The sequence below is a fragment of the Xiphophorus maculatus genome, chromosome 16 (assembly GCF_002775205.1).
Source record: "Xiphophorus maculatus strain JP 163 A chromosome 16, X_maculatus-5.0-male, whole genome shotgun sequence".
NCBI lineage: Eukaryota > Metazoa > Chordata > Actinopteri > Cyprinodontiformes > Poeciliidae > Xiphophorus > Xiphophorus maculatus.
This window is the reverse complement of record NC_036458.1, coordinates 19,017,519-19,039,726: the sequence shown is the minus strand read 5'-3', so window position 1 is coordinate 19,039,726 and position 22,208 is coordinate 19,017,519. Positions and strand designations below refer to the sequence as shown.

Genomic DNA, 22,208 nt, shown 5'->3' with positions numbered 1-22,208 from the left:
GCAGAAAAAACGCCATCAGAGGACGGCAAAAGTAATCACATCATGAAGACAAACAATTTTGGGCGTGATTGTCTCCATGATTGCGGCTGTAAGGGGTTACTGACCTTTGTGAGGATCATAGAGAGGATGTTGGGAGAGCGAGGACGTCTCCAGGCGGCCCAGAGACAAGTAGGGACTGGAGTAAAGGCTGCTTGGGAGGGGAGGGTAGCCTGGCGGGGACAAAAAGAGAAACATCACCAGTAACAAAAAGAGAAACACCACTAACTGCTTCAAAATGTAATTATTTAGGCTTTTCTCAAGTAAAAAAAGAGTCAAGATGTTAAATTTGGTGCAGGTTCACTTTTAAATAACTTCAAGTGTTAAAGTGTGGGAGTTGTGTTTTACTGTTAGAAACCAGGGTGGATTCTACCAATTGGCTTTAAAATGTTCTTATATCTTCTCCCCTTTAAACTAATAATCTCAAACCTTGAATCTTTAGCAAGGCATAGGACAGGACGGCTTCAGTCAGTCAGATGTTATTAGCCATGTTTATCAATCTCATCCTGATATCTATTAGAAGTTTAATAAAAATTCAGAACATTCTGAAGTGTCAAACGTTACGCCGATGATCTATTACTATTTGTTTCCAACCTCCAAGAGAAATCAAGCTCAGTAGAAAGTGTCTTTTTAGAACTGTAGTGTTTGGGGTGTAGTTTTTTTATTGTTAAAATAATAATAATAATAATAAAAAGATTTAAATGAAAATATTTAGAGGAAAAAGCAAAACAGATCTATAAAGGTGCAAAGCCCAGTCTCCAGGATTATTATACAAAATAAAACATGTCTCAGACTGGAGAAAAATTAGGAATTCGGACATGACAGAGATGTTAAATGAATTTTCCAAATAATCTGATTTAATATTCTTAAAAAAAGAAATTATTCCAGCTGATGGCGTAGTCATCTGGTCCTGGGTCACTTCAGGTTGTCGAGCCAAAGTCTGCCCAGTGGGCAGCTGCTGCTCTCAGAGACTAGATCTTAATTTAGATCCCCGCCTTGGAAACTTCTAAACCCTCCCCCACAGTATCTATATAAAAAAAAAACAATGAGTAACAATACCAAGGGAAGGAACTAATAAAAGATCAAAGTTTAATGTTAAAAATGGATCAGCGAAATAACAGCGAGAATGCTTTGTTAACGAGACACAAACGTTAACGGAAAATAGACACAAGGGTGTGGCGTTCTCCATTTGAAAACTGTTAATACTCTCGCACAAAGCACCGGAAATAAAAAAAACTAAACAAACCTGTCCGCCTACATGGAAAACTCAATGGAGAAGAGCGGTGGGATTGTTATGGGATAGAAGAAAGGAGCTGCAAAGCGGGCACTCGAAAAAGGCACGGTGGTTTAAGAGTGGAGCTATGCAGGAGGAGTTTCTCGTAAAGTTTCCCTTAACCAAAGATAACAGCTGCACACGAAGACTTACAGCCCTGGCGTAGCATCCCTGGCTGGAAATGTCTGCAGCTTTTGAAAACATTAGCTGCTCTTACAGTCAGACATCGGGTATTAGAAATCTCTCTCAGTCTGAGACGGATGTCTTTCATATCAAAGACATATCAAAAATATCAAGAGAGTTATGTGGCTTTTGTAGCCTTTGGGCAGAACTGAGTTCCTTTAGCTTCAAATAGCAAAGCATCAATTAGAGCTAAACTTAGATCAAGTGTCCAAGTCCAGTCATTCATGCGATATCTCCTCCTCCTTTGTCAGAATATAAAGTCAAACAGCCTCTCGGTTGCAGTGTTCACCATCCTGTGAACATTCACAAATTTTAACCACAAACTTCAACGTATTTTATTGGGATCTGAACACAAAGTAGCCGTTATTTAAGAGCAGGAAAAAGAGCACTGCTACGTCCATCATCTGAAAACGGGAAGAGCGTGGGACAGTGGCAAACCTTCTAAGACATGGCCGCCCAACGAAAGAAGAGTTTTTAAACCAAATCTGGTTTGGAGAATCAAATCTGGAACAGACTTCAAGATACCGAAACGCTGAGTTTCCTTTAAGAGTTGCATTCGATCAGCAGTACGTGGAACGTGGATCAACTTATTTGATGTATATTTGCTTGGTGATTTTGAAGATGGGATTTGGCGAAATGTGACGTTTAATGCTTGTTTCATCATTGGTTATTGTATCATGACAGAAGGTTTTTGCACTGTAACAGAAACAAACTATGTTTTTTAAATGTAGTTACAAAATATCCTGGCATGGTACCAATTCATTTATGTATCTCAAACCTTGATCTGTGATTGTTTGGTTTTATCATAAAAGGTGTAGCAGGGCAGGAGATTTAAAAAAACCCATAAAAATATAAGCTTCCTTTATGGAGGTCAGAGTTATTACTGTTACTGCAGGAAGCTTAAGGTCGACCAGTGAGTTACAATCACAGATGTAATCACTAGCTGGTTCCTTACCCTTGGCAAGTCCTTGGATTAGAGAAAGTAGCTAAAAAAAAAGTCTAAAGTCTATAAAAAAACCTAATCACACAGCTTCCAATCTGAATCGCTGAACGGGTTTTTGTGCCTCTAAGGTGATGCAATCAGTTTTAAAGGAAATCTTAACTGGAATCCGTTTGTCCTTTTTTCTCTACGCTGCCAGCATGCGGTGTCAGATGCCTTTCCTCCTATCTGACCTTCTACCCAGATGCGACGCGATAAGAAGTCACAAAAAAGGCACAAGGGAACGAAGAGAGACGCAAGATTTAATCACTCGCCGAGCAGTCCTGAACAAAGACACTCGGAAAGAAAGAGAGCACCGAGAAAGATGTCACTGAAAAGTGGGGCAGCAGTGCTGGAAAGAGGCGGACTGAGACGCGCCGAGCAGGACGAAGGAGAAAAAGATAGATTACAGTAACAGAGGTTGGGCGAAAGAAAGGGAAGGACTGGTTGAGGACAGAGGGAGAGAGACGCATTTAGGACGGAGCTGAGAGTGGAGCCGCCGGCCGTGACACAGAAATGGAACGGGACCCTGCTGGTGGGAGCAGAAGCAGAAGAAGAACGGGCCTTCTGGGGATTGAGCTCCAGCAAAAAAAAGTCCTGAAACCGTGGCAACGCTGGTGCCTTTGAATTATGGGCAGACAGCGGATAGAAAAGCCGGAGTTTCGTCGGGTTATTTACCTTCGTGAGCGTGCGACGCCCAAAGCTGTGCCATCTGCAGACTGCTGGGATTGGCCGACCTGTAGGCGGGGTCAGAGGTCAACGAGGACGGGCCTGGGTAACCTGACAGAAAGGGGCTGGAGCCTGTTGGGAAGGCCTCACCTGCGAGAAAGCACAGAGACTCTCAGTCACCCAGAAAAACCACCAGAACCAAAGTTTAAAAAAAAACAAAAAAACACACAACATGAATGGATTTTTACTCTTGTGCTTTTATGTCCGGGTTTAGGAAGCTCAATCAATACGCGCCGATGTTTCTATGCTGTAATCACATTATTACAGAACCGCCATCCGCTCCATCTCAACAACACAGACAGGCTGGCTGAACACGACGGGGACGGTTCACGTAGCTGCAGGCTGAAAACCACAACAGGAGCGGAGGCGAGCGGGGGAATGTCTCTCCCAGGGACCGGCTGATTTACACCATCAAATAAAGATGCCGCACGGCGACAGCTAGCATGGACTTGGATTTTTATCACAATATTTCACGGCACTATTGCGATAACGCTAAAAATGACAATGTAAAACTATTTGTTACTTCTTGTTTAGGCAACAGGCTAATTCATAGCGGCACAAACACAAATATTGCTCTCGAAAAATATTCTCATTTGAAATGTGACTCAAAGCGCGCATAGTAACTACATTTAATCAAACTTGTTTTTATTTATTGAAGCTCTCATGGAACAATAGTAAAAAAAAAAATAGTAATTTCTGATACCGCCATCTGTTTTTTTTAAACATTACTCAAATTAAACATGAATTGAAATTAATCGAGGAAACGAGAAATAAAAATTCTCGGCAACACTTCATTTGACGGGGTGTGCATAAGACTGACATGGCACTGTCATAAACATAAACAGCAACTTTGCATTACAAGTGTCATTATTTACTCAATAACACTTCATAATAAAATTAATTATGAATCTCTGTAAGCAAAACTGTCTTTCAAAAAAGGGGATAGTTGAGATCAAAGCACCAGACTTGAAGACCAGTTCTGGTAGAAAAAAACGATAAACCAAGAAACTGAAAGTCACTGAGTTTCTTGTCATTTATTATACGATTAATTGATTTATTGTTTATTGTAGGCGTATGTATGTCATGGGAATTTTAGAGAAAAACCCCAAAGTAGCACATATTTGTAAACCACGTGATTAAAACCGGAAACATCAGAAGGAGGGTAATCTGATGAGATGAGACCAAAACGGAACGTTCTGGCCTACATGCAAAACGGTACGAGTGTGAAACGTCTCTACTGTGAAGCACAGTGGTGGCAGCATCATGCCAGCTGGATGCTTTTCTTCTTCATGGAAAGACGGATGGAAATCACTCAGAAATTGGGCTGAACAATAAATCAGTAATAATGTACATAGCTGTAGATACATGATCAATATCGTACGACGGCGTATTAGGACCACTGTAGAAAGGAGAAGTACATTTCCGCCAAAAAGGTTTTGAGATGTCTAAAATTTTTGAGAATTTCAAAGTCAAGAGTTTTTGATTTTTTCAAATTCAGAAATTTCCTTGCTTTCTAGATGGAAATTGTCTCAGATTTCATGGCGGGAGATTTATTCCTCCTCTTCTTTTTCTGTCTACAATGGCAAGAATAAGCCGCCATATTATCAACAGACACCATGTTCGATAGTGTTCAATAAATTCACTGAACTCCGATCCAGAACCGCACAGAATTCTGGGACATGTAGGCAGAGGAAAGGCCACATCGCCCGGTCCTAATCAGAGACGGCTGGAGCTGCAGTGGCCATTAAAGGCCCTAGAAATCACGTGCGGTCTGATCAAAGCAAGGCGCGCCATCAAAGCCAGTTCCTCCACAGAGTCCTCGTAAAACAATCCCATATCTGAACATGATACAGCTATCGATTGTTTTTATTTGACTCTGCCCTTTCTGTGTTTGCAATCTCACCAAGAACACGAACGCACACCCACACCCACACACACACACACACACCCTCTGAATCATTACTGCCTGCTTTGGTCCTCTGAGGAGTTTCATGGTTCAGCCAACCCCCACCATCACCACCAGCATGACCATCATCCTCCTCGTCCTCGCCCATTACTGCACCGCCATTACTCTGATAAACCTAACCATGTGTGTAGGGGGTGGCAGGGAAAGGGACAGAATGTGTGTGTGTGTGTTTCTGTATGACTCCGGTGGGAATCTCAGAGATATGCCGAGTTCCCCCTGCATCTAAATCAGTACATTAAAGGTGCAGTCTGTCAGCGCCTGTGCACTCTCTCACACACACACTCCGCATTTCAAATCAATACCAAATGCAGCTTTCCAATTAATCACTGAGCTGTGTATATATATATATATATATATATATATATATATATACACTCAGCCTTTATTCTCTGCTCTGAACACACTGCGTAGGTGGAACCTTCCACACCGGGCTTATTACATAGAGATTTATTAAGGTCTCACCGTGTTTGCATGGATGTGTGTGTGTCTGTGGGCGTGGGTTTGTGCTCCATGTGTTTAAGGGCAACATTGTGTTTTGTGGTTACAGTGGCTTGGTGAATGATCCCACATGTGCTCTCTCTCTCTCTCTCTCTCTGTGTGTGTGTGTGGATTGGTGGCCCTTCGAGTCCAGTTATGTGAATGTACAGGGCCGGATTTACAAGGATGCGGGCCCCTGGGCTGGAGCGAGTTTTGTCCTCTAAAGAAAAATTATTTTACTAATGAAAACGACATGACATTAAGGCCTGAAAAAAAAAAGTTTTTTTTCATACCAGATATCCTTGCTTTCTTTTCTAAAGAAGAATTTACAGATGACAGAAAATATTGTCAAAAAGTGAGTTGTACAATGGAGTATTGGAGCCAGACTACAATTTGTTTTTAATTGTTTAATTACAAGAATGTAGCAACAATATTAGCAGATTAAAGACTCGATTTTACCAGAGGAACAACTTAATGGAATAAGGAATAAAGATTTCTAGACTTTTCAAGATCAGATGTGAGCAGCTTATTCTTTGATTCTTGGAAATAGTCGGTCGTTTGATCGATTGTTTCAAAGTCCTGCTACTAATTACTCATTTTAATTTTTATTGTACATTTTGGAGTCCTCATAGAATTACTATCCCATTCTCCTAATACTACAACTTTATTCTGGTAATATGCAAACGTTATTTTCATGTCATTTCAACTTTGTTGTACGATTGTATATGAAGAAGTCTAAATATTCTTAATATTAAGACTTTATTCTCAATTTAAACATAACATTTTATTCTCATAAAACATAGCCAGGCCCCAATATTAAATTGACCTTTAAAATTAAAATATACAGAAGCTGTAAACTTGACCAAGAAGATGGCGGCCTTACGCAGACTGACACTGGCGAAAAAACAATCCAATTTAAAAGAAAATAAATGTTCAAAAACAAAAAAATGTTATTAATTGATAAAACCAATTATCGCCCAGTCTTAAGTCTTATACAAAAACAGGTATGAATTGATGTGTGGCAGGTTTAATACTTCATGTCCAACAGCTTCATGTTGTTTCCAAAAGAAATCGACTATCTCTTAATTATTTTCAACTACCTGAATATTGTTTGTCTTCATAGAAATCCCCAGAATATGATTACAACTCACTTGAGTGATATATAAAGCACAATTCTTGCAGAACACACATTTATTAAAAGAAAAGAATAAAAAAAGAGATAAAAAATGGGCACCCCCCCCAAAGAAATAATAATAATCGGCGCCCTGGGCTGCTGCCTGATCCGGTGAATAAACCCCCCCAAAAATCTGACTGAATTCAACAACACAACAGATCCATTCAGAGAGACTCAAGTGGCTCATAAATTTGACAATCAGGTCACCAGCAGCAGCTGAGGTTGAATTTAACCGAACAGTCAGCGCCCGGCGATGTTATCAGCCCACTGTTCTCTCTGTGGAGCTAATTTCGTTTAAGGTCATTTCAATCCAAAGCCGGGAAAGCAGGTTCTGCCGGAAACATCAAGAGCTGCGACAAAGAGGTGATTACGAGACATTGGTGTTCTGAATGCCAGCGTGACTCGTTGTTCATCACTCAGCCCGGCTCACGACGTGGTGGCAACACAATTAGGAAATTGAGTTATGTAAATATGCCAAGAATTATTAAAGTCATAAATCTATGCTTTGTAGAGGAATTTACCTGTCAACACATAATCAGTGCCTTGCAAGATTAGCCACACTCCATTTAATAATACAGATCTGATTTGTTCCTTTTTTTTTTTTTTTTTTCTTTCTTTTTCTTTTTTTTAAACAACTTGGAGTTATTTGACATCCCCAAACTCTGACACTTGAACTCTGACCCCAAATCCCAGAGGAGTGGAAAAGCAAACTTCATGAACGCAGAGCAGAACCAAAGGTTTTCTAACCATTCAGCCAGATAGAAAACTAAAGAGGAGCGTCAAAAACAAATGAGGTGGATTAGCAGTGCCTGCGAACAAATGAAGGTGTTGTTGCTGTGAAATATTGCCTCTGCTGCCTGGAAATTGCGCTGTTAGCATGTCATGGTAGTCATCAGGCAACTTCAGATTCATTGCAGGGCTGACAACAGCGTCAACATCCACGACGACTCTTTGAAAATACTTTTATGATATTAAATATGACATTTAATTTTTGCTTTGGCAGAAATTAAGGATTTTTGAGTTTCATCCACACACTGCAACCAGAAATTAAGTTAATTTACTTTCATTATTTTTGATAGAACAACACAAATGTGTGCATAATTCAGGGTTCACACACCTTTTTATTTTAAAATAAATACTTCAACAGATTTTCTAGGTACAAGTAAAGTATCTAGTTGTGTTTAATCATCCGTGAGTTTCTGTAAAATAAAGTACCAAGATGAAGCTAAGATCTGAACAAGCACTGCAGGCAGGGGGCACCAGCTAATTTTTCTGCAAGATGCATCAGCTCTTCTTACGAAGCGGACACTAAGATTAGTCAGGCCTGGATTATATAATCCTAAAGTAAACGGAGATTCTTTAGAGGGAGTTTTATCTGCCTTTATTCTGTTTGTAGACGTTCCAACATGAAGAGGAGCTTTACTGTACCGACTAAATCAGACCCGGTTTCAAACTCTGAACTACGAAAAGAGGCGAAACGAGCCTTTTAAGTTTTATAATGAGCGTTCATCTGCGAGTTCTTTCTCTCAGTAACTCAAACCAAACAGATCTATAAGGGGAAAAAATCAGGATCCGATTTGACTGATTTGAGGAATAATAGAATATTAAATTAAATGCTGTTTAGAGAGCAATTCTTTTTCTTTAACATATTTTAGACGACAGAATTTATTCACTGTCATGGAAAAAAAAACAATTTCCAAGCACTGTTCAGGTGAAATCACTCAATCAGGTTTATTCATGTGTTGTGCACAACACAGAGAGCTTGTAGGACAATCAATGATGAAGCAGGCCTGGATGCAAAGCTCTCCCAGGCAGCGACTACATGTAGGTTTTATACAAGGATAAGGAATGAAAAACAAAGGGGGAGACGTTCTGGTTCTGATGCAGCTTTGGAAAACAAACTTCCAACCTCGTACATGTAACCCAAATAGTTCTTTTGGTGAGAGTTGACAAACACTTCATATGACACGACTAGCAGATGTGACCTTATTGTCATCTTTTCCATCACATTCACATAGGATGATTTTTTTACACAGCTATCTCTTGGAAACTGATTTTTTTTAAATTCCAAACTTTTCCATTTTTCGACATTGTGAAGGAACGGCAATATCTTTCAGAGTTTCCTCCAGTGAATTATAAGCCTGGCGGGCCACCAGGCTTTACTTGTGCCCCCACCAGGTTAAGCTCTGGTGGGGTCTTTTTAAAATGTTTTAATTTTTAATACTTTATAGTTGGTGTTCAGCTGTTAATCTTCCAATAACACATAATTATCAAGTGATATTTTCAAATTTTCTGTCAGCTTTAAACATTTTTTAACTCAAAAACACGACGGGCCGCTGGATGAATGACTGCCGTAGCACCCAACCGCCGGGCTTAGCAGGTTTTCTGGGGAAAGCCTTGTCTTTACTTTCTAATAAAAAAAATAAAAGAGCTTCCTCGAATATACTTAAGGAAAGAATAAAATATTGCAAGCTTATCGTCTTCCTTTGATAAAAAGCTGGTTTATTTGCAGAATGCAGGTACTGAAGCCTATAAGTCGCCCAGTATTTCATTGAAGGGTGTCAGAAGAAAAAGGGGCCATATATATATATATATATATATATATATATATATATATATATATACTGTATATGTTCACATAAAATCCCAATCAAGTACATTAAGTTCTGTGTTAGTAATACAAGAAAGGGCGGCTCTCCTTCCACATGGGGCAGGTATCCCGTGAAATTGATGTTATTCCGTCTAATTATTCTCACTTTCTAATTGCTACCTGGTATGTTTAGGGAGTTGTACTCATAAACATCCCTCCGAGGAAGCCGAACAGAATTCATTTACAACCTCCACATGTTAAAAGTTGTATTAATGTCAGCAGCTTTCTCTTCAACAAAACACGTTGGAGGAGCAGATGCCTCACCAGAGCGTGGATCAATCTCAGCTACCTGGAGGCTGTTTTTTCCTCCCATATGAGCGAAGCATGCAGGCACATACACAACTTCCTACAGGAAAACATAAAAAAAAATATATATATGTATCCATTTTCCCTTCCTGAATGGTGTAAGGGAGGGGAAAGGTGGGAAGGGGCGGAACGAGGCAAACATTTACCCTCCTTGTTCCAGGAACAACATCCAAATGTAAGCCGAGAGGGAAATGTTTTGGAATGACCCTTTCATTTCTCTCCTCTCTCCCTTTTCCTTCCTTCCCCTCCCACTGCCTCGCCACACACACTCACACTGCATTTGGCTCGCGGTTCAAACGACAGCTAGTTTACCACACTGGAGCGAGTTGCCAAGAGATGCGCTCTCTGACTCCAGAGTTCATTTTCAGATCCTCGTCGAAAGCAAATAAGAAAGAAACAAAGAAAGAAAAAGCATCAGCATCAGAGGAAAGGATGGAAGTCGATTCTTATTGAGACGGATAAGAAGCGCTAGCTAGCACGCCCACATGGAAGGAAAATGTAAAAATCCAGAAAAAAACCCAAAGAGAGATCCTCGATCAGCAAATCAATACGAGATGTACCGAAACGCGATCCAAAAAAGAAACGACAACGCTGGGAAACGTCCAGAAGCAAACAAAATGTGAGAGAGAAATCTCTGGGATAAAAGTCTACCACACACACACACACACACCACAAACACCTACACAGACTCTGTGAACCCATCTGTTATCCATCAGTGGTATTTGGAGCGGGTTTAGCTGAGAGGGGATCTCTATTGATCTCTGGGTTTTATTCCCGGCAAACAACCGTAAAAAGTCTGCTGTTGTATCCATCTCTGGTGCAACTAACCAGGAAACCGATAGCCGTTCATCACAACTGAGAAACACGCCGCCTGAGACACACTGGGTAAACTGGTAGGACTTTTTTTCCCCCTTTTGTGTTCTGAGATTCGTCCAAAAATCTGTTTTCGTTCCTGTGGTTAGAAGTTCGGGATAAAGGCTAATTATTTCAGATATTTCCTCTTAAAACAAAACGGCAAGATGAAGCTTCCCCTCCTTTCGTCGTGCTGCAGCCGCAAACGTCACAGGATTGAGTTGGAGTTTTTAATGCAGTAGGCCTACAAATAATGCCAGTGTATATAGTTTCAAACTGGAGGAAAACTGTTTTAGTAGCACAGGATCGGGAAAAATGTAGCGTTAGCACTCCTGAGTCAGAATGTTTGCAGAAGCATCTTTTTTTTCTTTTTCTTGATGTTACGTCTGGAAGTTTTATGACTCACGTCTCGACCGGCCTCGCACACCCAGACGCTCTTTATTCTCTCAGAAATGTCTCGGGCTCAGGCAGACCGACGGGAAAGGTTTGGTGCACGCCAGTTTGAGTCTCCCCACGGTTCGGTCTCTGCAAATTCACCCATCTGGGGACCTTTTCTGAGGAACGCGACTCCAAATTATTCACGGAAAACCGGCATAGTTGCAGATTTTTTTTGTAGCGAGTAAGTCAAACATTTGAAAGAAGGTTCAGCTTGGGAAGCTGGAATATAGGAACAATGATACTTTACACTTTGGCATTTGCAAAGCAGCCAATCCAGGAGAGCCATTTATCTTCCTTGGCATTGATTGGTTGCAAAAGAGGAGCTAAAGACGATTGTAGTTTCCATTGTGCGTATTGATGCATATTAATTCAGTAGTTATGTGTTTTTAGAGGAAGTTTCACATATTCAAGGATTTCAGCTATTTGTAGTTTTTGTGGTCCCAAACCTCCATGAATACCAGGGATATTGTCAAACTGCAACTGTCATCATTAAATTGCAACAGCAAAAGATTATTTTGATGCAAAGTTTGATATAATGTAGAGCTGCTTATTAAATCGATTTTAGCAATTAATCAAATTTCTTGTTCTTAAAGATTACATTTTTAGGAACATGTGGATTTTTTAAATTTGTTTTCCACCAATGAACTCTGAGTTTCTACAGTTCAGAGTGATGTCAGCACGCCCAAAGCCAACCGTCCTGTTTGACATGCGGGTTTCACAGCTTCTTTGTGTTTGGACTTTGAATTCAGGTCGAATCTCAAAATAGACTGTTGAAATAAGTCAGTTTTTGAAAATATTTTTATTTCTGTTCGACAAAATAAAAGAAGGAAAAAATGTATGAAACCAGAAATCAAATTAAACCAAATATATACACTTTTAAGCCGTATCGCCCAGACCTACAAGGAATTTTTATTTTAATACATTCTGACTCTGTATATAAGAAATAGAGATGCACAATCTATTAATATCTGTATTGGTACCGATATTGAAAAAATTCTATGCTTTGAGAGACGTCATAATTTATTATACACTATATCTGGAATTCCTAATTGCACTTTCTGAACTATTTGAAAGAAAGTTTGTTGCAGTTTATTTGTACATTTGACCAAGACAGTCAACCTGTTGTTTACGTCAGTTTTGTTATTATTTATTTTACATTAGCTGTTCTACTCCTAACTGCACTGAACAAATTAAAGTTATTGTTTTTACATGCTTGACTAAGCTGGTCAAACTATTAGTGTATTTAAGTGAGCTGTACTGGTGCAGAGTTATCAAATTAATGTGTAATTCATTACATTTATGTCTGTTTAAAAAAAGAAGAAACGTTGTTAGTCATTTCAGTAATATTTTTCTATATCAGATTTGTATCAGCCAATACTAAACCTCGGATATCGGTATCGGAAGTGAAAAAAGTGGATCAGCATATCCCTAGTTCTTTTTTTTAAGCCGTGTCGTCCAAACCTAGAGGGATATTTCATTTCAATACATTCCGACTCGATATGCGAGGAATAGATTCAGCTGCCCCAGATATACTTTTAGTGGTTGAGATACCACTTCATGAGTCGTGACCAAGACCAAAACCTGGAGCAGCAGTGAGACAAAGTCCAAGCCAAAACCAATGAGTCACCGTTTAACACCACTGACCTACAACAAAGGTCAAGACCAACCAGATCATCCAGTTAGGCTCACTGTTACAACATTTCCACGCTCTTCTAGAGGAGACCAAGACAACTCTGAAGCCTGCATACCTGAGCTGCAGGCTAACTCACTCAAACAAACATCCACATTGGGAACAGTTTCCTCTCTTCTTTTTTTCTGTCCCCTCTCCTCAAGGGGACGCAGCTGGCGACGTTCAAATGATTCAATAATTAAATCGGATGCATTTAAATGCAGCCGGAACCCGCATCAAGCTTGAAACCGCAACGCTGTTGTGTCATGGAAATGAGAAAAAGGGAAAGAAAAGAAAAAGAATCACTGTTGATGTAATTAGTCGCAATTTTAATCAAGAGTGTAGAAGCATGTGTTCTTGATATTGGGCAGAGAAAAAGAGCGACTAAGCTGGGATTCAACAGTTATGAAATCTAATGCTTCTGAATGTTTTTTGTTATAAAATCTAAATGTTACTTGGTTCAACTGCAACATCTGTGGCAACTCACAGCACAACCCAGGAGGATTTATCCACAGCGAAAGGCCAAAAGCCTGTGGAAATAGAACAAATCCTTCTGGATGGAAGAGGTGAAAATGGGGCATTTCACGAGATTTAAAGAGATGAAGTGAAAACAGGGAGACAGAGCAGCATAAATACTAGAAGAATGGACTTTCTGCTGCCGCTGCTCTCTGGAAGACACATTTCATAACTCCCTCCACCCTTTCCCTCTGACTCATTTCAGAGCTTCATATGTTCAAAACATAAACATTATTGTGTTAACACACACAAGGCATTCATTTGCATTCCCCAAGTGTCCATGGTGTTGTTGTGTGATGAAAATAGCATTTCCAGGAATTATGCCACACCACACTTTACCTACCAAATACTAGCTGTTTTGTGTTGCAACATAAACTTCAAACGAAACGTAGATTACAAAAGGAGTGCTGTATGTGTGAAAGCACGAAGGAGAAGCCAGATACGAGTGGAAGGTTTACGAAAGCGTGCAGCAGCACAGGAGGAAAGAGGAAGATATTTTGGGATATTTTGTTGAACATATTCACAGACCAAGAAGGATTTTCATATTAAATATAAAATGTAGATTTTATTTGTGCAGTTTTGGCATAATTACTTCTCTGAGTACGTTTGTCTTTCAGCAAATGGCCATTTTTTGAGCCTGCATACTCCAGGTAATGATTAATCGATTACTAAGTCAGTTGACAGCTATTTCAATAATCAACTAATCGCGATGAACTGTTTCAGGCCCATTTTATTTTAGCAATAAAACATGTTTACATTTCACAGGACCACAGGCACAGATACTCTTCAGCGTTTCAAGCTCTCTTCTGAAAATAATCAATTACAAGAAGGCGTTTTTCCAGAAGTCTGAGTTTGCTATGAATGGGAAATGGAGAAAAAGCATGGGTGTTACTAATAACATTATCACTGGCTCAGTGAGGCACGAGTGTGTGACAGCGGTGCAGCACAACCGGGGAAATGGGACTGAACCGCCCAAAATCCAGCCGGACAAAAAGCCAACGTACAGTTCCCTGCAGCTCCGATGTTCTCAGGATGGATGGATGCTCAGTGGCAAAAAAAAACAACGTGTCACAGTAAATGACACATACAGCTAGGCGGCGACGCGGATAAACACACATTTTTATAAAAGTAAAGAAAGTGGGGCTGACTTTAAAGAACTTGTAAAAACCAGACATCTGCCTTTTCTGAGTCAAAATATGACGATTTCACACAGACATGTAAAAGAAAATATAATTTTAGATTTTATAAAAGGTTTTCTGTAAAAGTAACGTCTTGATCATTTCATTCAAAATATCTAAATAGAACATTTTTACTTAATGCGCAGATTTTATGAGATATATGGTAGTTTCCAGGTGCTCATTAGGTGGAATATGAACATTTTCGCTGCTTTGCTTTGTAATTTAGCGGGACTATCTGCTCAGGTAAAGTCTACACACAGCAAGCAGCTCACCAGCTACCAGATCATGCCAAGAACAACTCTCTTCAGTAACTCTGTGACTGAGGGAAGATTCACTGCTCACCGATTTTCGGTGTTTAGAAACGACGATACAGGAAACTATTTTCTATGACATGCAGGCAGTTTATTCAGGCTGCCAGAAAGTGAGAGAGAGCAAGACGTGCAGCAGATAAGAAGAAGAATTTTTTTCTGTTTTGTTTTTATCTGAGCTTCTGGTCCCGGTCGGTAACAGACATGGTGGTTTAGAAAATGTTGGAAGCCGTTTGGAAATCTCTATCTCCATCTCTAACGAACACACACGAAGGATGATGTGTTTGTAATGATAATCCTAATATGAGAAGCTCAAGACAGTTTACAATGTCAGCTGCTTTACATACGACAATGTAAATAATGATCGCTCATGACAGGAAGACTAGAAGATACTTTGAATCCATATTTAACATCTTTTAACATCATAATAGGGACAACTTACTATTGGTTTGTTTATTATTATCTGGAAAATATTTACTGTGATTTATTGACATAGCACTATTATTCTTGAAAATGTTACTTTTGCTGTTTGAACTAATTTCCCTACTTCTTATTCTATGAGAGAATCAGTAAAATAAATATAAAAAACTGAAGTATTATTAAGCACAATTATTGCAAGCTTAGACATACAATAGCAATACTTAACCTAAAGGGTGTGTGGAAGAAACTGTATTTTTAGAGCAGCTTTTGTGTTTATAAAACTTTTTGATATGCAGTGATATTTTCACAGAAATACATTTCGTGGTCTCCTTGCCGTATCAACAAATATTGTGATATTTAGGTCACCACTGGCAGTTCCGGCGCCGTAGTTTCTAAAGAGAAACTGAAATGATCTAAAATCAGAACAAGCTGGTTTACAAACAGAGATCAGATCTCTTTAAGAACAAGTTAACATAACCTTTAAACCCGACTAGAACCTATGGCTGCATATTTATTGTATTGATTACCGTTTATTGTGATACATTTCTTATAAGAATTCTGATTTATCGTCACAATAATATCAATTAACAATGTTTAAGAAAAAAAATAAAAACAGTCCGTATTGCCAGGATTGTTCACTTTTACCTCTTTGTTTTTACTACTGCTTCAAAATCTAAATAAATGTGAAAATATGATTAAATGCAGTTCAAGTTTATCCCTAAAGAAGACCATTACAAATGGGAATGTTTTCAAGAGCAGTATTTGTTAGTGGGGTTGTAATTGCTGTGTCATGCAGTCACAGTCATACCTAAACAAAGAAGTAATAAATAGTTCTAATCGTGAAGTTTTATCATTATCATAATAGTACCACAAAGTATCACAATAAAACTTTAAGTACCTTAATATCAGTAACTGACTTGTTCCTAGTGTCGGCACGAAAAACAACACGCACAATATCAAAACCTCAAAGTGAACATTACATTTAAACTAAAGCATTGGTCCGTTTTGTCGTGTTGCCAAACTTTCCTCCGTCTCCTACAGCTTGAGTCGATTTCATCGGAAGAAGAGCATGCGTTCAGCAGTGACTGGGTGTTTCTTTAAAGTCACCCTGCATTTACCCGAGCTTTATATGGCTTATGGAGCGGAGTCATGTAGCCAAACAGACAGACAGCGCAGTGTGTGACCTTTGTGTGTTTGAGGCTGTTGTTTGCTTTAAAAGGGAGGGGTCTGGCCCAGTGAATGACTTAGCTAATGCTTTGGGTATTTCAACATGCCATGGCTTGCTTGTTCTCTCTCTCACACACACACACACACACCATCCAATCACTCTTATGTTTGACAGGTGTGTGTTTGACTGTGTGTGTGTGTGACAGAGAAAAGAGTGTAGTTTGTCTGTGTGTGACAGGTTTATTGTAGCGGGGCAGCGCTGCCTTGTGCATTCTCTTAAGGAGGCTGGTTTTTCTCCTGAAGGATTCAATTAATCTGAGCTAGGACGTGTCCGAGCCACATCCTCCAACACACACACACACACACACACACTCAGAGGTCTGTGCTTTGAATACATATAAGCACACACGGTCATCACATTAATTCAAACAGAAACACTAAGCGAGCACTGGAGAAGACAAACTGGTACAGAAATCAGTCGTCTGCCCTGTGAACTCCATGAATTACAACAAGCATGTGCTCTTTCTCTGTGTGTGTGTGTGTGTGTGTGTGTGTGTGTGTGTGTGTGTGTGTGTGTGTGTGTGTGGTGGGGGGAGTCGTAGGGAAATAGATTGAGAGACCAGCAGAAGGGTTACCACATTTACCTAACTATATGAATGCTTTGCGGCCAAGATAAATCTCCTGCTTTCTTTCAAGAGTCCCAGGGGAAAACCCCCGGCCGTAACCGCACTAAGCAGAATCACATGTCCCTACGTACACACGCCCACCCGCACACACACACACATTTTACACTCACGTACACACAAGCAGCAAGCTCAGCTCGTAACCTTCGAAGAAGACGAAAACACAGACTTCCACCTTAGACACTGTGCCCATTTAATTCCCCTTCCACATTAGTCTCCAGCTGTTTTCATTCCCCTGTGAAAGCAGCACCACAGCTACATGCGTCTTAGTCCCACTCTTTTTCTCTACAGTAGAAACACACCAAACTGAGCCGCAACACATCTGGAGGTAAGCTACATGATTCTGCCCAACAATCACTAATGGTGTTTTCTGTGTGAAACGGTACAAACAACTTTGAAGAACCTGTTCCTCGCCTCGCCTGTGGTGGCGCTCCACTAAGAACCACAGCAGGAAGCAACAAAAAAAACCTCTGAAGAAGACATGAGCGCAACATCCTTCTTCACAAAATGTTAACGGAAATGGAGTAGCGTCACATTTTATTAGTAGTAGTAGGATTTCCATTTATAAAATTTCCCCCGCTAGTTTTGGTTGCATTTACCCAGAATGCCCTGCAATATAGTACACTTCCTGTTTTTGGAGTGGTCTCCAGTCCTCTTGGCATTTTATACGCACTTACACTACAGCAGAGTTCGTTTCAACCAAACCGAGACCTAGGTTTTTAGTCGGACTGAAGTTCGCATTTTTTGGGCAGCATAAGAGTTCGATCGTGCATTCACACCACCCAAAACGAAGCGGACTTTCTACGACAATCAAACTAGATTTCAATTAAAGTGGACTAAACAGAGCTAGTGTGAATGCACTCCAAGTTTCTCTTGAAGCTACAGCCAAGAAATAGTAAAGTAGCACTGCTTCAGACTGAAGTGATCTGAAAAGAAATGTTCTCACACTTGCTTTAAACGGTGAAAAAGTTCTAACCTAAATATTTAATCTGAACACCGAGGAGCATAAATTCCTGATGCTGTGAGGCACTCTGCTGCGCCGCTTCACTGATCAGAGAAATGAAACCATCTCCTGGCTCCTCTCCTCACATTTACATTTCGTTGTGTCTCAGTGTCTCTAGAGGGACGATAACTACAGGAAGAGGACAGATGGCCGCAATCTGGAGACAGAAACGCCGGCAGAAGAAGGACCAATTAAAGTCATTTTATGTTCGTAAACACAAGCTTCTCCTGATCAAGTTCAGCGTAAAAAACAGAATCAGCTGTGCAACAACAGGAATTTGTTCAAAAGTAAGTCTTCATGGGCGTGCTGTGGTGGCGCGGGGGGTTAGCACGCCCCACGTTTGGAGGCCTTGGTCCTCGGCACGGACGTCGCGGGTTCGACTCCCGGTCCCGACGACCTTTGCCGCATGTCTTCCCCCCTCTCCTCACCCTCCTTCCTGTCTGCCTACTGTACAAAAAATACGAGCCACTAGCGCCGCAAAAACTCTTCGGAGAAAAAAAGTGGGAAAAAAAAAAAAAAAAGTAAGTCTTCATAAGACCCCCTTCGTTGATTGGGTTGCACCAGCAACTATGCAGAACAGTAACTGGGGTTTTAACCCAAGTAAGGCTTGCCTCGTTACATTTTCAACGTCTGAATGTGGTTCATTCAGGCTGAATAAGAGCGAGAGAGAGCGAGACTTCCAGCAGAAACCAGGAAGGCTGGATTCGTCACTGCCAGGTCTGATTCTTTTCAGCTTTCAACTTCAGTCCCTCATAAAAATGTTAGGTTTAAAAAAAAGATTATACATAACAGAACCCCAGAGTTAAATGACCCACAATCTTCAGGGATACATTAAGGATCCCACACACTTCATTCGAAGTGCCAAAATTGTGTCTTTTTTTTTTTGCATGATGAACTCGATGGCCAGGTCCTGGTCAAACCATTTCGACAGAGCTCTACGTGAACTGCTGCGTGATTGGTCAGTGGTTAGTTGCCTAGATGACTTTGTCTGAGATATTTGTAAAACCCTGTTAAGTAATAACTTCTGTCACATGAAGTGAAGTGATGCTCTGAGGAGTGATGTAGACTCCTCAGAGCAGGAGGGATAGACTTTTTTGTGCAGAGAAGTAGCACGAGCAAAAGCTGACGTGAAGCTACATGTGACTGCAGAAGTAAATACGGATGCTACACCTTGTCAACACATTCGGCTCGATTAACAAGTGGTTGGGCACTCAGAGCAGGCTGCTGCCGCGCTCCTTTCATCCATTTTTACTATTGATCTCGGCGCTTTCCGCCTCCTCTTTTGCAGAACTGCGAGTCTGTCACAGAAACGAGCAAAGAGTTCGATGACCAGTCGGACGGAGGTTGCTTGGGAAAACATCAAATATGAATCCCATTTAGGGCAACATATGGATCTGGCCGGGGTCTGACTTGAATAAATGCATAAAAATAAGAAAAACCCATTTTAAAAAATTGATCTGGGTCACACGTGCACAGAAAAGTCGGACTCGGGCGTGAACGTAGAAAAGTCTTAAAAGTAAAATCCACGAGTTTCTAATCTAGCAGATCAGACCTTTTATTACTCCATTTTACCACCTCTGGTCTCCATAACGACAAAAGATTACACAGCCTATTATTACTGATGTGGCTTGAAGTGCTAGTCTCATTTTTATCTCTTTCATCTGTTTGTGTTGTACAAAAGCAAATCAGTTCTACCTAAAACAGAAACATAGCACTCAAAATGAGTTTCTTGTTTTACACAGCAATCTGTTTATGTGTTAATCACATTAGCAGTGTTATATGTTGAGCAAAAATAGAACTGAACTGATGTTTTTGTCCCCTTATTTAAATATTTTAAAGAAAAATAGGCCAGACCAATAACTAGATTGTGTTTTTATTTGTATAAGTTGATCTAACTGTTGTTTTCTTACATGTTGAGAGTTCATTTTTTTCCAGTTTTCCTCCAAAATGATTTATGAATAACATCTGAGTGCAACGATTAAAACTCCATTAATACTCATTAAACTGTATGGGATGAATAGGATTCGCTGAAAACTAATACACAGCTGAACCATGCATTCCAATGTGCTGCTCGGATCAATTATGTCATCAGAGAAAACATTCTCGCTTTTAGTTAAACAAGAACTATTCAGGAGTGAGTCGAAATGGAAGATGTAAACAGTCGACTCTTGTCGAGATCTCGGCTCTAAATTTGGAAAAGAAAAAAAAAAAAAAGTCATGTCAACTTCTGTGAAAGCCGCGTAAACGAAAACAGCAAGAGAAATCCCTCGACTGCTCCCACTACATGTCGATCTGAGGAACAGCAGCTCATTTTGCTTTTGCTGGCTAATTATTATGTAATAAGCCTGCATAGTGTGATTATAAACCAGGAAGAGAGATTTCTATCCCATTTTTTTGGTTATTGTAATGTGTGGGGATTTGACAGAGAGCAGCGCTATAAAGCTAAATGACCCGTGTCGTACAGCGGTCTGGTTGTGGGGGGGAGTGAGAAGGTCACCGTGTGGGCAGAACAAAATATATCCCACTTAAAAACGAGTGCTACAACTACCAATACGGACTGGACCGGTGGCTGGGTCAATTCCCCTCCCCACCGTACCCCCCAGTCCGCCCCCGCCTATACACCGCCCTGGGCTGCGCGTCGAGCTCGTTCTGCAAAAGCACAGTCTGCACACACACCACAAGCAGTTTTCAGCTCGTTTCGGAGCCACAGGAGAGGAAAACGGAGAACGTCGCGTCATCCGAACCGAAAGAGTTTTTAAATAGACACGCCGTTTTGTGTCGTTCAGGCACACGTTGGCTTCAAGGGCTTGCAAAAAAGGAAAAAAAATCCCATTCATCTAAAGCCTGCAAGAAAACCCCCGCTCTGGTACTTCTCCCTGCAACAATGCGTCCATCAATCATTGCAACACCCCTCACTGTGAGCTGATTTCATCTCTGACACCTTTTCTTGTTTGCGTGTGTGTGTGTGTGTATAGAGTGTGTGGGCTTTGTCGGAGTGTCAAATTAATGCTTCATCAGAGCCGTGCCATTCGAGCCCTGACTTTACTGGAACTTCACTCCTTCACTCTCGCTCCAAAGTCATCCCATATCTGGAAGAAAACATCCGGGGTCGGGGTTCACGATGCCAGGAAAACACGCAGCTGTCATGTTATTGTTGAGTAGCACAAACGACTGTCGTATATCCAAAACTCTTGAGCTGTAAGACCACTAACAAATATATCAGGACTTGTGAAAAAAGCATGTGGTTTTTGCACCCACTGATGTCACCGTGTGACTCCACGCGGTTTTAGTTTGGGGTCATTTCATTGAATTAGAAAACAGAAACTGCTATTTTCTCGCTCTGCAGAAGCTACAGAACGTCAAGAGGATAGAAGTTTGTCTGGGTTGGTGTTGGATTCTCCTGGTATAACCTTGAGTAAAAGTACCGCAGTACGGTGGTCTAATTGTGTATCGTTTATCATTTATTGTGATAAATCTCAAATTCCGATTCCTCGTCTTCGTGATAAATTCCAATAAATGACGATTAGATACTGTCCAGATTGTTCGTTTTGCTATTTTTCTCCACTGTTTGTTAAATGAGAATATCGATGAATATCAACAAATTTGAAAATGTGATTAAATGCAGTTACCGTGTGCGGCTTAGAGACACAAATCACACTTATTATCGTATTACAAATGGGAATGTCTCCCAAGTGTTTATGTTTGTGGGGCAATGATTGCCAAAAAAACTGTAAATATACCGAAAAACAGTTCTTATTGTTGCTTTTATTGTTAGCTCCACAAAACATCATGATAATCTTTAAGTCCAGTTTGCGCACCCAAGTACTGGTTTCTATTTAAAAGTAGAAAAGCTATAATTACTCTTACAGCTGCTAAAACAATTTTACTATTAACAAAACTAGGTTCTCCACAAAAATTATACCATCTTCATTCCTAGATGGGTAAATTTAAGGTGAATGTGTTTAATGAAGTATATTGCCACTTGAAATATTTCCAAACAGCTAATCTGTCTTTCAGCCAGTTGACCAGCAGTGCACAGCAAAAAAGCGCTGTGCTAGCCGTTCCTCTGGGATCTCATTAAACAATATCTAAACTGTAGAAACAAGAGAAGCGGCAATCAAACCCAACTCTGGGTTCTGGCTTTGTTTAAAGGCTGACCGGCCAACTCAGATTTGGGGGAAATGTTGTTCGGTTTTCTTAA

At 40.3% G+C, this 22,208-nt stretch overlaps 1 protein-coding gene across 3 annotated transcripts in view; it reads right to left on the bottom strand.

Moving 5' to 3' along the window:
- The window catches only part of tnrc18 (trinucleotide repeat containing 18), a 64,360-nt gene that overhangs the window by 38,599 nt on the left and 3,553 nt on the right, over positions 1-22,208 (bottom strand). For all 3 annotated transcript variants that reach the window (XM_014471422.2, XM_023348925.1, XM_023348927.1), the window contains exons 3-4: positions 3,150-3,290; positions 105-209 (exon numbers count right to left, since the gene is read on the bottom strand). In XM_014471422.2, the coding sequence (XP_014326908.2) occupies positions 105-209; positions 3,150-3,290 (246 nt within the window). The remainder of the gene's footprint in view (positions 1-104; positions 210-3,149; positions 3,291-22,208) is intronic.